The following is a 21,655-nucleotide window of genomic DNA, read 5'->3' as shown; positions in this document are numbered from 1 at the left end:
AGCGTGTGCACGCCTCACACCTGCGCAGACGTCTGCTCTCATACAACCCCCTGTCTCCCCCCCCAACTACCATCCACACCCCTGCCCCCAAACCACCCCCGAACTCCCCTGCCCTCTATCCAACCCCCCTGATCCCTGCCCCCTTACCGTGCTGCGTGGAGCACAGGTGGCTGGCGGCACTACAGCTGCGCTGCTCAGCTGAAGCTGGGTCATGCCGCCGCCGCCACCACACAACACAGAGCACTGGGTCAGGCTGAGCTCTGTAGCTGTGCTGCCCCAGGAACTCACAGCCCCGCCACCCAGAGCATTGCGCTGGCAGTGGAGTGAGCAAGCTCAGGCTGCAGGAGAGGGTGACAGTGGGGGAGGAGCTGGGGGTGAGCCTCCTGAGCCAGGAGCTTGGGTGCCAGGCAGGGCGGCCCTGCAGGCCATAGTTTGCCCACCCCTGTCTTAGAGTAATATTTTGGGAGTCCTAATCTTAGGCCAGGTTTGTCTGTGCCTGTGTGGTCCTTGTAACATCATACATTTGGGGTAGACTTAGTCAACTGTGCATTCTTTAAATTTGCACTTTGCAAAACACTAATTGGTATTTCTCTGTCTCTATCTGATAGCCAAAAATATAACTTATAGTATCATATTCTAATATGTATGAAGATTGTATTGTGACAGGTCGGATCACAGAAAACTCCTTGGGAACTGACAACTGATGTGCTGGGATTACCTCTGAGACCGCTTTTCCTGGCAGATTGAGAGTTCAGTGCCCTGCCTGGTTTGAGCCAGACATACTAGCCTGCTACAAACACAGACCCAAGTCTGAACAACTTCCCCCAAAAGCTACAGGCTTAACTGAAAACAGTTTAAGAAGTGTTCCTGTCTCCAGCACTCAGATGCCTAGCTCCCAATGGTGTTCAAACCCCAAATAAATCCGTCTTACCCTGTATTAAGCGTATACAGGATAAACTCATATATTGTTCACCCTCTATAATTGTTCACCTCTGTTAGAGAGAGATGCACAGCTGTTTGACCCCTCCCCCCCCGGTTTTAATACATACTCTGGGTTAATTAATAAGTTAAAAAGTGATTTTATTAAATACAAGAAGTAGGATGAGTGGTTCCAAGTAATAACAGACAGAACAAAGTGAATTACCAAGCAAAATAAAATAAAACACACAAGTCTACGCCTAATACAGTGAGAAGATAAATACAGATAAAATCTCAGGCTCAGAGATGTACCAATAAGCCTCTTTTACAAACTAGCCTCCTTCTAGTCTGGGTCCAGCAATCTCTCTCACCCCGGTAGTTACTGTCCTTTGTTCCAGTTTCTTTCAGGTATCCTTTGAGGTGGAGAGGCTGTCTCTTGAGCCAGCTGAAGACAAAATGGTGGGGTCTCCCAAAGGCTTAAATAGACTTTCTCTTGTGGGTGAAGACCCCTCCTCTCTCCTATGCAGAATCCAGCTCCAAGATGGAGTTTTGAAGTCACATGGACAAGTCACATGTCCATGCATGACTCAGTTCCTTACAAGTGGCAGCCATTGCTTACATGCTACCTTGAACGTCCCCAGGAAGACTTCTTATGTTGACTGGAATCTTCCAAGGTTCCCTTGTCTGTTAAGTGCTTCTTGATTGGGCACTTAACTTGCAAATTCCTTTCTTAAGAAGCTGACCAAATGCCTTACTAAGGCTACTTAAAATCAAACAAGCACATAGCCAATATTCATAACTTCAAATACAAAAATGATACATGCATACAAATAAGATGAATATATTCAGTAGATCATAACCTTTGCAGAGAGATGTTACATGGCATATGTAGCATAAAACATATTCCAGTTATGTCATATATACATTCATAAGCATATTTCCATAAAGCATTATGGGGTGCAACGTCACATGTATCTAATGCAATTTTGTTGATTTTTATCTTTAGTTGCTCTCTGTGGCCAAATTCTCCATTGTGTACTGAGTCTTTCAAGAAGGAAAGCTGCAAACCTACCAATAAAAAAAAACTTGGTAAGTGTAAACCAATCTTAAGGTGAACAGTCAACATACAGATTCTTCATAATATTACCTCGTATAGCTAACTAGTGCTATATCTAGTCAATACATTATTTTCGTTGTCAAGTTGTAAGTTGCATTATATTTTCAATTCTATGCTTTATTTAGTGCTACTTTCCTTCTTTAAAATGTACCTGTATAAGTGGTGTTCTTTAAAAAAAATTAAACTTTTGAGAACTTTCTGTGGGGAATGTGGAACCTTTGATTATGTGTCATGGCATTCACACCGAGGAGTTAGATAAAAAACATGAAATATTGTTGCTGGCAGATTGCAACATAATGCTATTTTATTTCTTGGAATGATAACTTGCAAGATCCCAAGAAGAGAGACAAAGCAGACTGGTTCCTGAAATAGAGAAGCACAACTCACCTCACCTACTCTAGCTGTCTGCTTGCAAAATTGACTGCTTTTGGGTTTAGTTTTGTATCCTTTCCTAGAGAGTGCTCTAGTCTACAAGTAGGATGAGGACTCCACCTTGAAATTTGAAGTGAGAGTCTACAATTTAACACAGTTTTCAGTGCACCACACCTTTTCAGTTTGCACATGTGATTCAAATTAGTTAGTTTGCTCTTTTTCCAAGGAGATTTACTATAATCTTCAGTATTGTCTTCTTTAAATTTGTATGTATTTATGGTCAATTTTCTGGTCCTCCTCTTGAATGAGTTGTCTTTTGACAACATTTTTAATGAAAGCAAACCCCATGCAAATGCAGAGCTTACTTGATTGTAAAGATTTCAATGGGTCTACTTCCAATACCCATAGTAGCACATGCAACATACGATTGTTGGGGCTGTTAGGCTCCCTACTTTGTTGCAGGATGCCTCTCATTCCCCAAAGCTCTGTCTGAAGTGGGAATCCTAGCAGCTCCTAGAGCTCCAGCTGGGGAACCAAAGGCTAGCAGACTTTCTACTGTGGAGCAGCTAAGTGAAATCAACATTCTTGTCATTTTCATGGCTGCTATTGAATGAATGGCAGTCATAAAATTGACAACAATGTCAGTTTCACATTTTGTTCAGGAACACTATAGTGTTTATGAAATGAAGTTTTTGAGAATCTCTGGTTCAGTGGGAAATGTTGCTTGTATTCCAAATCAGAATGAAAGCATATTAATAAATACTGAAATACCCAAGTTTTGGCTGGCTCTAGTCACATATGCACTTTAAAGGATTAAATTTGGCTCACTATCTTTTTTTGAGTTGACAACATGTACAAAATATTTAATTTCACATTATAAAAATAATTTTAAGTATTTCAGAATGGTTTTCTGTAAGTCTGCCATCAGCTGTACCCCTGTATTTGGTTACACTCATATAATAATCTTGACTTGGATGGGCTCCACACATTTTACTGAGAGCAGAATTTGGTGCTCTATGCAAATTTTAAACTATAATATAGTAGCTAGTTAGTATCTGCTTTATAATGATATAATTTCCACGCCTTGACTTCTGTGATTGTTCAGAAATAAGTTGGTAAAAGTTTCTCTTTTGGGGAAAAAAAAAATTCACATGGGAAATGAACATACACAACCACAAAAATGTCACCTTCTTTTCTTATAGAAGCACACAAGAGATGACTGTAATGAAATAGGCAACTAAAAAGGAAATGATATTTATGCACTATACTGTTCAAATGTCTTTAAAATTTAGTCAGTTATGCAAAGAAATATTAATAGAAATTATCAATTTTAAAATAATGTAATCATATTACTATTTATAATTACCTTTTAGACAGTAACTTCATGAGGACTCAGACCAGATAAAATATCCCATACTTTAGTATTAATTTATGATCATATAGTAAAGCTTCCATTATTGGAACTCTAGTTTGAAATACATGTTATACAAAGTTGGTCATATGGCTAAATGTTCAACTGTTCTGCCAGTTGTTTTAAGTTTTTGCTGCTGCTTCTAATATACTGTACAAAATCATTATTCTTGTACTTCAGGTGTTACTGCTTGTCCCCTTTTGGAATGTTTTTCTATTTAAGATAACAATAAGTTAGTTTATTTTATGTTTAATTTGTACACAATAATTGTCAGTTACTGTAATTCTCAGAAGTTGAAAATGCAGACATTATGAAATTCATCTCTTACAAAGGAACACGTGTTCAGATGCATTCTTCTAGTTCAATAACACAACTTCCAATCCAAGAGAACAAATGCCCACTTTGATTAATAGGACATACTAAAAGTGTATAATATATTATAATAATATTGTTCAGATGAGGTTGATGTAAGTTTGACCTTTGTGGAATTGATCATTTAAAAAAATAATTCTGTTAACACTTAATACACTCTCCGAAACATTTTACAGCAACTGGCAAACCATTATTCCAGAACACATTCATACCTGTATGAAGTATTTAAGATGCTTGTGACAGGACTTGTGAAACAAAGTTCATATAAAATATTTGGCTAACTTGTGCTTTGTACTGGAAGTATTTTTATAATTAATTAATAGTGCTTGTGGTATATCTTATAGTTACTCTCTGAATTTATTATACTGTTTACGCTGCTATTGGTGTTCTGCATCAATGTAGTTACAGTTTAATACAGTAAGAGTAAGAGAATTTTTGACAAATATAACATGGTAACAATTCTGGAGGTTTAAAATAGGCAATATTTTCTGATATAGTGAAATCACTGGTTCCGTGTCAGTGTTGTTAAACTGCTCTTGAGCTGAAAATTAAGATTTACCACATGATCCAAGGTTCTTTAAATAGAGGTTTGTAGAAAGTAAGTAACTGCTGAGATGGCATTTGAAGTTAGAGCAGAAGTTATATGTGTCTTAAAAGGCCAAATTCTGTTTCCAGCATCACATATGGTGCTCATTAACTCAATTGGGAGCTGTGTGAGTAGCTGCGGCAGATGTAACCCTAAAGAGTGTAATCCCTGTCAGTTCATGAACAGGTATTAGAAGAAACCAATCACTCTTCCTTCTCAACTGGGGGAAAAGTGGTGCAAAAATAGCTGTTGGAACTAGTGTATGAGAAATGCAGAAGAAAAAAAAATCTAAAGTAGTACAGAGTACATGAATCAACCAGATGAGATAACAGTGGAAAGGAGAACTGTTCTGTCTTTGGAAAATTGGGTCATCAAAAAAACCCATGTATGATTAAGCCGTTTGCTATTGTATGGGGGATGTATTTGTTGAACCTTGTCATAACATCATAGGACAACATTGGGATACCTTTTGTCTCCCGTTGTATAATTATATATTGCTCAGACTTGTAGTCTATAGAGTTTCTAATAGTCAATAGCATTTGTAATGGAGATGTAAGACATCTGCTTAGGGAGGCTGTTATGTATATAATTTTCCTTTGACTTTAGTGGGAGCAGGTTCATGTGCATTCTTTAAAGTAGACTGATGTCTTACTTTCAGTTAGCTCCATAGCTCTCTGCGAAGAGTGCTTTGTGTGAGCTGTATAACGTTGTCAGGATAGTGAATCCAGCTATGTCTGTGTTCATAACCATTGGCAACTTATGACTTTTGTAGAACATCATCCAAGCAAAGTATATCAGACTGTCCAGTATATCTTTCAAGAGGGACTAGCGATGAAGGCATAATTTGTATGGTTTGTCCTCACGCTTCTAGCAAAAGATCACTGATTTGCCTTGTGACATGAACCCCCTAAGACTTACGAACAGTGTGTTAACCTGCTGCCAGATAATATTCTTCCCTATGAATTTCATCTAGGAGGGGGAAAAAGGCTGCTTTTAAGTAAAAGCATCTCATTACTTAAAGTTTTTCAGGTACTAGAAGAAAATTTTTGTCATCTCATTGTCCCAGTTGTATAGAGGTGGTGCAGCTACCTCCACAGATACGGCAATTTCTGCAGTATCCTTGGGAGATCTTATTGAGTTCGGATAGCTTTGGAGACCATTTATTATAAATTCAAATCTTATGTACTATTATGGGATTGTATATTACTTGTCTAAGGCAGTGGTTCCCAAACTTGGTTTGTGGCTTGTTCAGGGTAAGCCCCTGGTGGGCTGTGAGATGCTTTGTTTACCTGAGCGTAAGCAGGTACGGCCACTCGCAGCTCCCAGTGGCTGCAGTTTGCCGCGGGGCTACAAAACTATAAATCTTCCTGCAATTGAAGGCTTTTATGGAAGCTGGTATCAGAGATACCTATGATCACTTTCAAGTGAATGTTGTAGAAGGTGAAATATTAAATCTAATATTTAATACAAATTTTTATCTGATCTTTAGCATTTGTTGTTTTATTGATTTGTCACATAAACAGCAATATGTAAACAGAAATATAAATTCTATTTTCTCAACTGTCCAGTTACTGATATTCTAGACAATTAATATGATATATCTTCCATAATCATTATCATTATCCAATTTTAGATATTTAGAATGTATAACAATTTATATATAAGGAGACAGCAAGTGTTCCATTATCTTAAAGAAATAATTTCCCTCTAACCTGAATTATGGAAATGTAATGTTTAAGAAAATTCTGTGCTAAAAGTTCAAGCTATTTTAATGCAGGTACGAAGAGCACAATGAAAGACCAGTCACTGGTTTTCCACAGTAAAATTAAGTCATCAGGTTACACAACAGCACCACAGTGAGTAGAAATGCTATTAAAGATATTTTATATGAATGTAATATTACTGTACCTTGTTTTCTTTTTTATTGTGTAGAAATACCTTCTGGCAACTGTGGAATAAATGATGTATTGAAAATAAAATAATGGTGCAAAATACAGATAAATAGGCTGCTAACGATGTGTTAGAAATTAAATACAATATGACCAGTCTATTGATACTTAATAATACCTCATTTAATCAATAGGGATAGACACATGCAACTTGCGTTCACTGTATTCAGGGGTGAAAGTAACTCCTGAAAACTTACTGGTCTGGGGGCCTCAGGCAGAAGAGGTGGGGCTGCGGGAGTCAGCATCCCCTAGCCCGCACTGCCCTGGGCTCCAGTGACGATTTAAATGGCCCAGGGCTCTGGCCGCTGCCCCTCCCCCCCTTGGGAGCCCTGCTGGTAGGGACCTGGCAAGGCTGCTGATGGGGGAGAGGGACGGCTGGAGGGCACAAAAGAGGCATCAACTTTGAAATGCTTTAAGCAGAGCCCTTGCTTTAAAGTCAGCTGGGTACAGGCCAGTACCAGTGGCCATTTTTTACTGGTATACTATAGCGGCCCACTTTAACCCCTGACTGTACTTCTGTTGCTTCTTTCCTTCTTTTCCACTCGATGACATTCTCTTCCTTCCACATGTACTTTTGGTTTCTGTTTTTCTCTATTAAGTCTAATTAATAAAGAATGTGCGATAATTCCCTCTTTCCTTTCTTGTATATGTTTCTTGCTCTCTTACCATCTTTCTCTCTCCTTCCCTTAATTCTCTTTGCTTCTGCCAAGGGAACCAACATCTTTTCCACTCCTCTACACAGCTGAGAGGCAGCTTAAAGGGAATGAGGGAGGAGCACCAGGTGGTGGTAGTAGGGTAACACCAACAGATCCCGGTCGTCAGCAGGCAGGATCGAACCTGGGACCTCTGAAGCTTAATGCATGAGCCTCTACTGCATAAGCTAAAAGCCACTTGGCTCTTAGCTAAGGCTGTAGCAGAGTCATTAATCTCTAAGGGTCTCGGAGCAACTGGAGGGGACACCACACCCAGAAGGTGTGTGTGTTACAGTAGCACTGCAGAAGCAACTTCCCCATGGTGCCTGAGAGTGCAGGAAGCCAATTAAGGCTGCCCACAGTAGCACTCGGACAGCTCAGTTCAAGCTTGTCTGCAGCTATCTTCAGTAATAGCCAGTGCTAAACCTCCCAGTGCTAAACTCCTCTGCTGCTACTGCTTCACAATGGAGGAGATAGTAGGAGGGGAGGTAGCCATCAGGCCTAACACCAGTTGTTTCATGTGATAGCATCAGTTTATCCCTAGGGCAACCCTTGCTTTGAGTGAAAAAAGAGGTAGGTTAGAGATGTCATCAGGGCTTCTTTCTCTCCCCCATTTTCATCAGATGCCAAGTCCTTTAACCTTAAAGGTTATCTTGTTTATATTTCAAGGCACAAGTGTGCCCTTCTCAGACACTTTTGACCATCAACTAGAATCTGTACTCACTCACTCATAACTACCATTTCCCCCTAGTTTTTCTGTATGGGCAGAAGGTGAAAGTAATTTTACTAACATAACATGTTTTAACCCCATAAAGATTTTGGGATGTCACAATGTGACCATCCAGGTTAAATAAGTGACTAAGTTAAGTTGCCGGCATGTAACTGAGAGTAGAATTTAGGCCAGTAAAAGTCACTCAGTGTTAAGGTTAGCTCACAAAACATTTATATCCATGCTGGGTGTAAGTTGTACATAAATGCGCAAGATTCTTAGATCCCAGAGCCAATTACGTATGTGCGCGCGTGTGTGTAAATGTGTGTATTGTGTGTGTGTATAATATTTGTGTGGATATTCATAAATATGAATAGATGTGGTAAGATGAAGGAGGAATTATGCTACAATTGTATGGGCCACCAGTTTGTGTCCTTGAAAGAGACTTGGAGAGAGGGTAACATTGTTTGATTTGGGCTAAGAGGGCTTATGGTTGTTCTGTGAGGTGACTGATTGGGGCTGGGAACAATCATATGTGCTAGAAACTTCCATCTCCTATTGGCAACTTTTTCATGTCATCTCCAAATTTGTAGAATGAGCTCTATCCACTTGGTACAGTGACATCCTACTAACTGTTTGTGTAAAAAGGCTGCAGTTCAGAACTAGATATCTCAGGCCTTTATGTTCTTCAAAGTATAGCACCCATCAAGTGTGTTATTACAAGCAATATTTGGGAGTGAACTAGAAAGTAAGATGATTACAGGGATCTATTCTTCTGTTGTTATGTGTACATATTTCTCACTGTCACTAAAGGAACAACGGTGTATGAAGAGGAAAACAGAATCACTGTTGTTTTAAATAAAATCCTTATTCCTGAACAATGTTTCAGAAGTGCCTTTATATAGGTATAGCACAGCCTGTTTTCTTCTTCGCAGAATGACCATGTTTTCTCCAAAGACTAACTTAAAGAAAAATAACAAGATATCAGAGTGGAAGAGCAGTTGCAAACGGTAGGTAATTCAGTGGATTCATTAAAAAAAAATATATTGAAATGATGATAAATAGATGTTTTACTTGAAAAGATATTTTGTAGATACCTACCTCATCTATTGGACATTTTTAAATTGGGTATGTGATTTGAACTAAAATGCTTCTTAGGTTTGCTATGAGATGCATTTTTTCTGATATACGGCTGGAAAAACTGCTAAATGTTGTACTCTAAAGACATTTTAGGTTACATTCATTAATCTTAAGTAAGCTTTATGTACAAAAGATAACATTTATGTTCTCTCTATTTTTAAAATGATGCATTTAACTTAAAAAGCATATTGGTGCTAAACGTGTTTGGAACCGTATTCCCATAAAGTGTTCTTAATGTGTAGTTCCAGTCTGAAAAGTTACTAAATATGGCTTCATGAGGTTCTGTGCTTATTGTAGCTCATATGTGTTCATTTTATAAGTGGAAATATATTTGGCCTGATTCACCACTATGGTACTCCAGTTCTACGCCTGTATCAGTCCACTGAAATGAAAACTTTTTCCCTCTCGTAAACATATGTAATCCCATTGAATATAATGAAGCTGCACAGATTTTAGTTAGGGTGGAATTTGACCTGTAGAATCATCATCACTGGCAATGATACACACTCCAGGTCTCAGTGTGATCTTAAAGAATTGACAATTTTATGCTGAGTTGTGAAATGGATGTACCACACCCATTTGATCCTAACTGCCAGCCCTGTAAATTCACCCGGGGATCTGGCTTATGTATGTTGCAAAAGCAAAAATTAAGTGTGACAGTAGTGGTTGCTCTTAGCTTTTCTCTTTTATTAGCATTTCTGAAATGTATAATAGCATAGTGCTAAATGGTGCACTCCTTAATCACTTTGGAAAGCATTTAGATGAATAGTACTATTGATTTTAAGAAAGACTTGCATAATCTAGTATAGTATCTAATTCTCACTCTGTTGACTCTGTGGTACTAACGAGTAAAACAAAACACTTTTTATTTGTAACTGAAATAAGCAGATACAACACACCAGGAGTATATATATATGTTGAGTAAGAAAGTATTTTACATCTTCGCTTTTCAGAGTAGAACCATATTTTAAGGCACTGTCCTACGTAATTTTGTCATCAGCAAGAAATAATACTACAAACTGATTTTTTTTTTTTTTTTTTTTGGTATGGGTATCTGAAAAAAAGACTTGGACTTGGAATTAATTCATTATTAGGCTACCTGACCAAGGCTGCCATTATAACACGTAACCAGCACATCCATCATACTGTCTGTAAACTGGAAAATACTGGTTCATCTTGAAAGAATTAGTGATTATTTTTTTAATTGGCAAGCTGAATAATGTAAAGATATGCATATGAGAGTCCTAATTCCTGATAACTTTTGCATAGATGACTGGCAAATTATTGACATTGGGGCAAACCGATACAATACTTGTAACTTTCCTTTCTGATGTCAGTCCGATCCTTCAGTGGGATGCATGCAGGTGAACTTCAGCATCTGCAAGGGGTGCCTCTGAGATTTTGTGCAGATGCAAGTGTCCGCATGTCTACATCTCATTGCAGGACCAGGGCCTAAAGTGTCATTTCAGTGGTTTTTCTGACCTTTGGCAGGGCACAATATTCAGCAGATGCTTATTGGGGTCCTGTAATTTAGCTAAGGCTGAACTGAGCTTTGCATTAAAAGTAAGGATTCACCCTGTGTTTATGTATAGGTTTTGAAGGATTAGATTTTTATTGGCAAACGTTAATAAATACAAACTGAGTAAAAATATTTCAATTGATGATCATTAAAATTCACACGTAGGCAAAGTAAGTAAAGTGCTGCTCGAGAACATAGTGGAGTTTGATTTAAGGATATTTACTTTGTATATTTTGACGTGATGTTGACAATTTGTGTTTTACTGTTATGAAGATTTAATTTTTTGAGTTTCAACATCTGCTGTCATTAAATAACTGTTGTTTGATTCCTCCCCACCGTGATTTCCAGTAACTATGAACATTTAAATAATTAAAAATTGAAAAAAATGCTTAAAAATATAAATATCCATCAAAATTATATTAAATAATCATGCTGCCAAGTCTAGTTATGTATGGAGAATAACATGTCTTCACCTGCTTATATCACATAGTTTTTTGAATGCAGAATGGATTTTCTGAGAATTTACAAGGAAATCCATTAATTAGTTTGAGTTAAATGGATTTAAAAATCAGTTCTTTAACAAATTTAGTATCAGATGTTCTGAATGATCTCAGTAACGGAGTACCAGAGTATTCAAACTTCCCATATAGTTAAAATTATGTAAGTTTTTTTTTTTGTGGACAGGCTATATTTGAAAAGATCAGATTGTAATTCAGTTAAGTTACTGTGCATCCAATTGTTATGATCATAGACAGTGTCAGGTCAACAGCTCATGTCACTCTTAACTGGGACAATTGTGACTGCAATGGTAAGTCAAACAATCATAACCCTTCCTTTACAGCCAATTTCCATTTTACAGTGCTATTAGTTGTGGTGAGTCAGGGGTATGTGAGAGATTCAGATCATGGCATGTAAAGAACTCTCCTTGATAGGTCAGTTGGTCCGGTTGTAACTGTTTTTTTTTTAAAGATTCCCTGATCCCATGCTACCATCCCCATGACCTTGCGGCCTTGACTCCGCTGTGTACTAAGGCAGTAATATTACAGGAACTGCAGCAAGCAGCTGTAAACCTAGTTTAACTGGTCAGTATGCTTTGGCTGCTCTAGAGAAGTGTGAAGCACTCATGGCATACCAGTGAATCTGACCATAAAAGTTAAAATAAATAAAGTTATCTAATTTAGGGTTGCTATTACATATCTTCAAATCATTAGAAGTATTTGCTTGGTAGCATTCTCTTTAGGATTCTTGTTTAGTGTTAATATACACAAATTTTAATGTTTGTTTTTTTTTTTAAAAAAAAAAAAGAAAATTCCCAGACAAAACTGTTATATGATGGAGTTAAGCCTGAGAATAAATATCAATATCATAAGGGAAAGAAACACGGCTGCTACTCTGAAACCTATAAGAAATACTATAATTATCCCCAAAATCCAGCATTATAAACCCAGGAAATTCAGAGTTAAGCTTAACTTTAAAAGAAATCCAAACATGTCAATGTATGGAATACACAGTTAAGGCACTCAAAGAACCTTAACTCTTCCCTGTAATGACACCATAAGGGGAAAATATGAAGAAAAAAATTAAAAATAGTTTTAATTTGGAACCAGAAGCACTAATATGCATCAATCATCATCTTACAGTTATTGCTTGTTGTGACTACAGGGCAGAATTTAGGTTGTCTGCATACTTTGTGTATTTGCACAACTTCATATTTAGGATTTTTTTTAAGTTAACGTTAACTCATAATTTATTGGGTTTCAATACTTGGTTATTGTGGTAATTAAAACATCCCAGTTATGTTTTTTACCCTTCAGTTACTGATATCTGTTCTGACTCAACTTTTTCTTACCACAAGTTTTGTCTGGGAATCTAAAAAAGAGGGAAGATGTATGAATGAATTATACTTTTAATTTACTCTAACTGTAATAGAAATGTTTAGCATGTAAAGTGAAAATGTACTGTTCTTATGACATTTTACTATATTTTCTTTAACTTTCTTTTTTTTTAAAGAAAAAATAAAGAATATCAATTGGAAAATTCTCCTCCAACTAAATCTGAGAGACAGATATCAGTAGCTAATAAACCAACTTCTATTTGCTGTATTCAGTATTCAGGTATGTATCACTACTGAGATATACTATTGTCCCTGACATCCAGGAATTAAAATAAGGGATGTAGTTTATTTAGGCATCAGCTTTACTCATCTGGGAACTGTCTAGTAATAATTTGTATAGTGCTTGGGTCATTTTTCCTTCCTTAATTGTCTGCACCAGTGTCATAAACAGATGGTTAAGGGTTAATGCCTCTTTTACCTGTAAAGGGTTAAAAAGTTCACCTAGCCTAGCTAACACCTGACCAGAGGAACCAATGGGGGAACAAGATGTTTCAAAAGGAAGGAGGGAAGTTTTTCCTTTGTTGAGAGTTTCAGTTTCAGCCGGAGTGAAAAAGATCAAGGAACCAGCCTCTTATCAGAGTAGTAAGTTTTAGAAAGGAATAAATAGGTTTATGTTTATTTTCTTTGTAACTTGTCTTGGTACCATTAAGGGAATTATCAAATTTGGGTATTCTTGTGTGTATTAAGATTTTTGCCCAGGGGAACATCCTCTGTGTTTTGAATCTGTTGTCTGTGAGAGTAGCTGGTATGCTAATCTCTCCCAGAGGGTTTTCTTTTACCTTTCTTTTCTTTAATTAAAAGACTTTTTCTTAATACCTGATTGATTTTTTCTTTGTTTTTAGATCCAAGGGGGTTGGATCTGGATCCACCAGGAGTTGGTGGGAGAAAGGAGGGGGGATGGTTAATTTCTCCTTGTTTTAAGATCCAAGGGGTTTGGATCTGTGTTCACCAGGAAATTGGTGAAGTCTCTCAAGGCTACCCAGGGAAGAAAAGTAGTGCTTGGGGGTGGTGGCAGCGATACCAGATCTAAGCTGGTAATTAAGCTTAGAAGTGTCCATGCAGGTCCCCATATCTGTACCCTAAAGTTCAGAGTGGGGAAGGAACCTTGACAACCCGGCAGAGAGTTGCCATCAGCCGTCCACACCTGGTCCCTGCCTCTTGCTGGGACCTCTGATCTTCCGTCCTATGAGAGTTGAGGGGTTGGGAAAGGAGGTTGTCTCCTCACTCTACCAGACATTAGCTCAGCTTCTTTAGGGAGATGCCTTTCTCTAAGTTCATTTCCAATTCCAGGTATCAAGGAACTGGATCCCTTTAAAATGAATACATTCACTGGACATCTGTTTGGGGTAAAAAGGTGTGTTTTAAGGTGTTGAGCACCAAGTAATTATCACAAAGATTACTAAAAATGTATAGTCTAGAGAAACAAGATAGAGTTAGTCAGATCTTGATAATTTTATCTCTTACGGTTCAGGAATGTGTCTCCCACTATTTTAGACTAAGAGGGGACACCACAATTAGAGACAAGCAAAATAATCACAATTATTAATTATGGCGACTTTATTAAAGAAAGGAAAATAAACATAAAAAAGACTGAACAAAGCAGAACACAAGCTATAAAGAATGCAGCTGAAATAACCAATCTCTTCTCTGTCTCTGTGAAGAGCTTTCAACAGAGATTACACCTTGAGTGGGCCCACTTTGGGTTGGACACTCTTCTCGTAAGATAAAACCAAAGTATATTATTCCCAAAATCAGCAGAGAGTCCTGTCTTGGTGTATCAGAGATAGCTAAAACAATTTATAGATGGGCAAAGGAATTTTGTCTTAAGGGTTGGTGGATCCTGTCATGGATAATTTAAATAATTTTATAAATCAGTAGACATAAATAATCTTCAATCTTATGAAACTAAAAAGTATTTAATTCCAATACATGAAAGAAGCCATTCAAAGAGTGATCTTCAGACTGTCAGATTAATTAATATTCAGAATCTATATTCAGATTGAATTCCACCATTTATCTCTTATTAGTAGGGTTGGTTGATATTCCTTCTCCAGGAATACATAGTCAAAACAATTTGCTATTTAACAGGAGAATGCTTTTGGGAAGATTAGATTTCATAGCTGGTGAGGTAGCATGGATTTGACCCCAAGCTAGGAATGTCTCTTTCCTATTTTATTAGTTAATTTATTTTGGTTTCTGGTTTGCAAACTTTTTTAATACTAATTTACAGTGGGATTCCACATTTTAAGCCCTAAACTATCTTTGCTCTTTCAGAAATATTATTTGGATTAAACAGTTTTCCCATTCCACTACATCCAGGAAAACCTTAAAAGGCTTGATCCTGCCAACATTTGTGCACATGAATAACTTTACTCAGATGAGAAGTGCCACAGAACTTCTTAGTGACATTTGCAGGATTAGGCTGTAAAGCTATGGTGGGGTGGGCTTGTGCCCATTTGCTTCAGAAATTATCAGAATACTGACAAAGGAGTCTTGGTGCTCTCATAAGAATGTTTATTTTTTAGTCTGGTACCCTAGAAAGGGGGATGTGATGTTTGTACATAGATACGTAGTAATTTTCGTAAATCAGGAAGTAGATAAATGTGACCACTCAATATTTCTGTAACATTTGTTTAGGATTTTTTGTTTAAATATGTGACATTCTGCCATGTAATGAGTGATATTCTCCCCCCCGCCATCTTAACTGATTTCCATAGAAAGGGAAAATGGTAACCAAGTTAGGTGAAAGCTGATTATATATTATGTGCTGTAACATGTTTTTCCCTCTTTCTGATATATTTGTGATTTTAAAAAATCCCTATGATATTAAACACACACTCCTCACAACCCGTAAACTTGTAGGGAATCTTTTTACAGGGGATGGAGAGCTGTTAGCTTGTGGCCTAGCTGACAAATCTTTACTGGTATTCAATTCCAATCTGACAGGAACGCCGTCTGTTTTTTCAGGTAAACTGTTTGTAAATATAGTTTATATGGAGTGGTGCATTTTTAGTTTATTTAAACTTGTACATTAATTAAAAGATTCCATTCTTGTCACTATATGAAGAATTAAAAAAAAAACAAAAACCCTACTACTTCTGAGTGAAGATATAGTAAATTTGTAAGTCTGGTTAACGTTATTCCAGGCTTGAGTTGGCTTGTATTTTTTCAGAGTTCCTCAGATCACTGAGAAGATTAACAATAGAAATGTATGACAGGTTTCAGAGTGGTAGCAGTGTTCGTCTGTATCAGCAAAAAGAATGAAGAGTACTTGTGGCATGTGGTACCTTCGAGACTAACAGATTTATTTGGGCATAACCTTTCGTGGACTAAAACCCACTTCATCAGATGCATGGAGTGGAAAATACAGTAGGAATCTCTCTCTCACATGCACACACACACACAAAACATGAAAAGATAGGGGTTGCCGTACCAACTCTTAACGAGACAAATCAATTAAGATGGGCTATTATCAGCAGAAGAAAAAACTTTTTTAGTGCTTTGCTAATTTTTGTGCGTGTTTTGCTAGCTTCTTCAAATTCTATTTATTATAGGCAACCCTTGATCCTCTGGATCATGGTGTATCCATAAAAGGTCTAGCCAGGTTCCTTAGGAGTCAGCTTATGGCTGACAAGCCCTATTCTAGAGTGATACTGTTTGTTACAAATTTCACAGATCCATGTCTTGTCTGAGTTGGAGTCCAAGATTACATTACACTGCGTTCTTCTTTCTCACTTTGCTTCCATCTTCTGGATCAAAGCTGCTTCATGTTGAGCTGCACCCAGTGCCAGATATTCCCTCCAGTTTGGACAGGATTCTGCATGCTCCTCCCAGCTTTCTACATGGATGTTGAACAACTTCATATCACTTTTGCACACATTTTGGTATTGCCATAAAGGGCGGCCCTGCTTTCTAGAGCTGTCTTGAATCTCTTTGTAAAAAATATTCTTGGGGATACTATCTCCTCTCATTCTCCTGACATGACTGAGCCATTTCAACCTCCTCCTTGTTAGTACAATAGAATCTCAAAGATACGACCACCAGAGTTCTGGACTTACTGGTCACCGACTTCAGCCCCATGGCTCTGTTTCTGGTTTCAGCCTTGGGGGTGGGGGGTACCAGGACTTGGGGCTTCAGCCCCATAGCCTCGTTCCTGGCTTCTTCCCTGCAGGGGTTGTCGGTTTCAGACCCAGCACTCCCCTTGTAGCTAAAGCCCTGAGTCCCGGCATGCCCGTGTCCCCGGCTCAAACTGGGAGTGGAGACATGGGGTGACCCAAGTCCTGGCACCCCCCCGGGGAAGAAGCCGGGAACGGAGCAGTGGGGCTGAAGCCCCAAGCCTCAGCACTCCCCTCAGCTCTAAAGTCCTGAGCCTTGGTGCTCCTGAGGGTCAGAAGCCCTGACCCCCTTGCCTTCTGTGGCTGAAGTCCATAATGTCTTGTTCGGAGTTATGGAGATTTCAGAGTTATGGACAATCTCCATTCTGGAGGTGTCTGTAACTCTGAGGTTCTACTGTTGTTTACTGTAAGTGTGTCAGTCCTGTGTGCTCTAGCATCTCTGTGTTTGGTATTTTGTCTTCCCACTTTATTTTCAGGATCTTGCACAGGTATCTCATATGGAAGCTATTCCAATTCTGTTAGTCAATTCAGTCTGAAGGTCAAGATTCTTACTGATCATAGAACCCAAGCAGCAAAAGCTGTTGACAAGTCCAAGAGATTTACTCTCCAGAGTGATGTCAGGTAGCAGTGAATCAGTGTTAGAAAGTCGTGAAGTTTTCACTTACATATTTCTGTTTTTGTGATTTTTTTTTTTAAGTTAAAGGATTTTTTCTTTCCAATAAAACATTAGATAATATGCAGTTATGCTAAAAACTATGGAATAAGATTTTTTTAATAGTATGCTCCCCTCTTTCTTAAAAACAAGCATTGTCTATAAAGCAAAAGACCAAATAGATGTGTTCTTTAAATCTAGGTTGCAGCCGTAACCTCTAAACTAGTGTACGCCGAATAATCCTTCTTCATGCTAACTTAAAAGCCTTCTCAAAGGCATATGTTTGTTTGTAGTGGAATGGTGCTAGCACCATAATTACAGTTGTGCCAGAATTTTCATTAAAAAATGAGCTTTGGTAGGAGGGGGGTGTTGTTTCTAACAGAAGGCATTTGTATCTGATGTTTCTTGTCCTCACTTTTAAGATGATTTAGTCTATTACCTTATTGTATTGACAGCTGTCTTTGCCCTTTCAATGTTATCAGCCTTCACCACCTGCCAGTTTACTTCTTACACAAATATTTTTTTCTCTTTATCCCTTTCCAGCCTTCATATATGACACACACATAAGATTTGCAGATCTTTTCAGTATCTTCAAATCCTTTCTTAAGATGCATTCAGAACATTGCTATTTAATAATAGCTAGGCAGATGGCAAACTACACTGTGGGCATAGTTAGTCTACCCAAAAATGTGCTTGTTATTGTTTATCCTGTGGCATATGCCTATCTGTGTTATTTACTTCAGCTTTTTTCATTAATCTAGACTGTGAATGCCTTTTGTGCTGGGATGATCTCTTAAATACGTTTATAAAGCCTCTAGTAAAATAGAGCCTGAATCCCTGCTTAGAGCATCTATGTGCTACTCAGATATAAATAATAATAGTATGAGATTAAACATTTCAACTGTATAGCACCAGATCTGTGGTGGTGTTTGTTTTTTTGTTTGTTTGGGTTTTTTTTCCTCCTTTCCTTTCTGCACATTTCAGAATATCAGGAAATCCTGTATTGATTTCCTACTTACTTTCTAACAACTGTGCTGCTCTTTGGAGAACCAGATGAATATGTTTATAACTTCTTTTTTTTGTCATAGGCACTAATTTTCATTGAGAATGCAAATTCATGGCAAGTTTGAACTTCAATTAAAAAAAAAAATGGTGGCAGCAGCAGCTGTTAAGTTATTTGAGTGCCAGGAAAGCATCTGGACATATTTTTTGACTGGTCGAAAACACCTTTTTGTACTACATCATTATGGAGGAGCATTACAGCCCCTATATACCAAAATCCGGTTAACTGGAACTCCTGGTTCAAATTAAACTTGTTTTTATCTCCTGTGGTTGGACTACATTCCTATTCAAATTTACCTATAGGTGCCACAGCATTTACAGCAAGGCGAAGAGTATGCTGGTCATCTTTAAAAGTGTTACAGGTAGCATGGCTCTTTTGAAGCCAATCACTCTACAAAGCCAGCTATCATGCTATTCAATGTGCCTCAGGATTGGGGAGCCCTGAATGAAGACTCTCTTTTGAAGCCAGTTGGCCTCTTCTTTACTGTGCTCTGAGGTTCAGGGACCTAGATTGCAGAAAATGTAAGGTTCCTGGATAGCTCCTGCAGTTTTCCAAACCTCAGATTTTCCTAAGGTTTCTCACGTGCCCTGCCATTTTTGGGAAATGGGAGTTGTGTTTTACTGTATTTTTTACTTTTTACACAGATAAAGTACCTGAATAGAACTTTACAAAATTTTAAAAACTAAACAATATAAAACCCCTCCTTTGTTCTGAGAATAAGTACTGGCTTTGAAATTTTTCCTGAAGGGGTATGATTGTTTTGGGTATGGAAGTTATTGCACTGTGATACGGACATAAAATGGAAGTGTCTTCTCTACCTTGATTATTATACAAATAGTAAAGCATAACAAAACTCAAGATATACAGTATTAGGCAGTTGACAGGTGAAGATGTTATGAGTCCTTGACCTGAAAAGTTTACATACTGAATACTATAATTTAATTTATAAACCAGTTTATATTGACACACTTCATCATTGAAAACCTTAACTACAGTTTTCTCTTGTTACATGCTGCAACAGTACAACTTCACAGGTTGATTAAAGTAATATAAAGATCTGTTCCAGGAAGAACTGCAGTTGACTGAATTATAAAGATGTGCATGAGGGGGCAGCATAGGAACTTTAAATGTCAACTGAAATTCAACACATTTCTTATAGGGAAATAAGATTAACAAAACATGATAATTGGCTTTTACGTAACATTTTTCTTTGAATTGTATGCAATTATTAGCAGGACAAATATATTCTAAAATAGAAATGATCAATTAACTAATTGATTTCTGTATAGTGTGTCTGAATTTTGAACTGCTGTCTTCATAGTAGCTAACTCTTATTTTAACAGCCTCAAACCAAACTAAAAAGGCTGCTTCTTCCGTAAACTGTTTGTTGATGAGGAGTTATAGCTCTTGTAAACTATGATCTGCAATCAATAACTATCTCTTTTATGAAATATTTTCTTAATAGTTAGCAGCTGCTATAGGACTGTGTCTACAGTGGAAGCCACTTATTTCCTTGTGGTTACAATAACAAATTGCTTGCAATACAAATATAAAATTGTACCATTGTAAGGCCTACATCTTCTCAGAGTTGGAATCTGGAAACCATTTAATAGTATTTAAATGGATATTTTGCCTTCAGGTCAAATTCCATTAAAATATGATACATATAACTAACTATTCATGGTTCTTTTCTTTGATGTAGTATTGCCTATATGCTTTAGTAAAGAAATTTCCTTGAAGGTAAAACTCAAGTCTCCTTTCTATTGACTTCACAAAATTAGATTTAGGGCTACCGTTATCTGTAGGTGAGGAAGGTTCTTTTGTTATTGTTGATCTTGGTGGTGGTGGTGGTGGTGGGTTGTGTTCTATAGAATCAAACCTTGTCTGACAAAGTATCTAGTAGCACTTCAGATGGCTGAGGCAAATGCAAGGGTGCCTAAACCATTTTACAACTATCTTCCAATGCCACACTTCTCCAGGTCACAGATACTGTGCCTTCTTGACCTACTCCTTTCAGCTGTCCTCCTAACAGCCCTATTGACTTCAGCTGGAATTTTTGACACTCAACACCTCTGATAATCAGGTTCCAAACACCTTACGTTAAGCATCCAAACAATGAGGTTCACAACATTTTGAAAATGGAGGCCCTTTGTGTCTAAGCTTTCCATTATTTGGATAACTTTGTAAAAGAGATCCTGATTCAGAGCCTGAAGACCGTAAATGGCAATGGAAGTATCACCCTCGGAGAGTTAGCGTTCTTTTGAGGCTGGGACCTTTCATCAGCAAAACTTTTACAGGTCCTAGTGGAACTGCGAAGGTTCAGGAAAGGGAATCAACCATACTACTTATACTCTGGTTTCAGTAGTGTATGTTTGGTGGTGTTCACCCTTTGGCTGGGGACAGGGGTGAGTCCTAAGGGTAAGTGGTCATAGAGGCTGATTAATCAGAGAATAGCATTCTCTGACTTTGGAAACCTGACATTAAAAAGGTTCATTGCAGTTCTGTTTTCTGGGGAAGTTTTGTGCTACAATTTGACTAATATTAGTCTGATCTACTGCTAAATTACCTATTTGAACGGGTTGATTATAAGCAAACAAACTGTACAATCTCTTATTTTAGCAACATATTCTGCAAGATTAATTATATATTTGCAATAGTATATTTACAGGCAATTCAGTGTTTCTCATTTGCATTTTTCTCTTTAGACGCATCACAGTGAAAACCCAATGTCTGAAGCAAATCTATTTTTTTTTTTTAAATCAACCCTTGCACAATATGACAATGTGTTGACTCACCCATACCAAAACAATTACTTCATATGACCTGGCTTCACATGCATATTTTGTGGCCAGAGGATTTTCTACAAATGTACCTAATATCAAGAGCTAAAATTGTAAACCTGATTTTCAGTGAGACAGATAAAGCTGCTGTTGATCTTATGGAACAAATTGAAGCAAACTTCAGAAAGTATTTTATGTTGCAAGACAAATTACCTTTATGAGCTTTCTGAAAATCCTAATGGTATTTTATTTTAAATGCAAAGGAAGTCTGTAGATCTCTAAAAGATAAATCATCAAACTGGTACAATAACCAAGTCTTGCCGTAAGCGAAAACTCTGCTCTGCTTAGTTTATCATTATTTCACAA

At 37.6% G+C, this 21,655-nt stretch overlaps 1 protein-coding gene across 1 annotated transcript in view; it reads left to right on the top strand.

The window, feature by feature from the left end:
* Window positions 1-21,655, top strand: part of WDR27 (WD repeat domain 27) — a 234,081-nt gene that overhangs the window by 47,465 nt on the left and 164,961 nt on the right. Inside the window, exons 13-17 of the mRNA XM_075064119.1 lie at window positions 1,925-2,007; window positions 6,554-6,632; window positions 9,062-9,136; window positions 12,796-12,899; window positions 15,557-15,646. Of these exons, the coding sequence (XP_074920220.1) occupies window positions 1,925-2,007; window positions 6,554-6,632; window positions 9,062-9,136; window positions 12,796-12,899; window positions 15,557-15,646 (431 nt within the window). The remainder of the gene's footprint in view (window positions 1-1,924; window positions 2,008-6,553; window positions 6,633-9,061; window positions 9,137-12,795; window positions 12,900-15,556; window positions 15,647-21,655) is intronic.

This window comes from Chelonoidis abingdonii, chromosome 3 (genome assembly GCF_003597395.2).
Source record: "Chelonoidis abingdonii isolate Lonesome George chromosome 3, CheloAbing_2.0, whole genome shotgun sequence".
NCBI lineage: Eukaryota > Metazoa > Chordata > Testudines > Testudinidae > Chelonoidis > Chelonoidis abingdonii.
The sequence above is the reverse complement of the archived record's forward strand: the minus strand, read 5'-3'. Positions and strand labels throughout refer to the sequence as shown.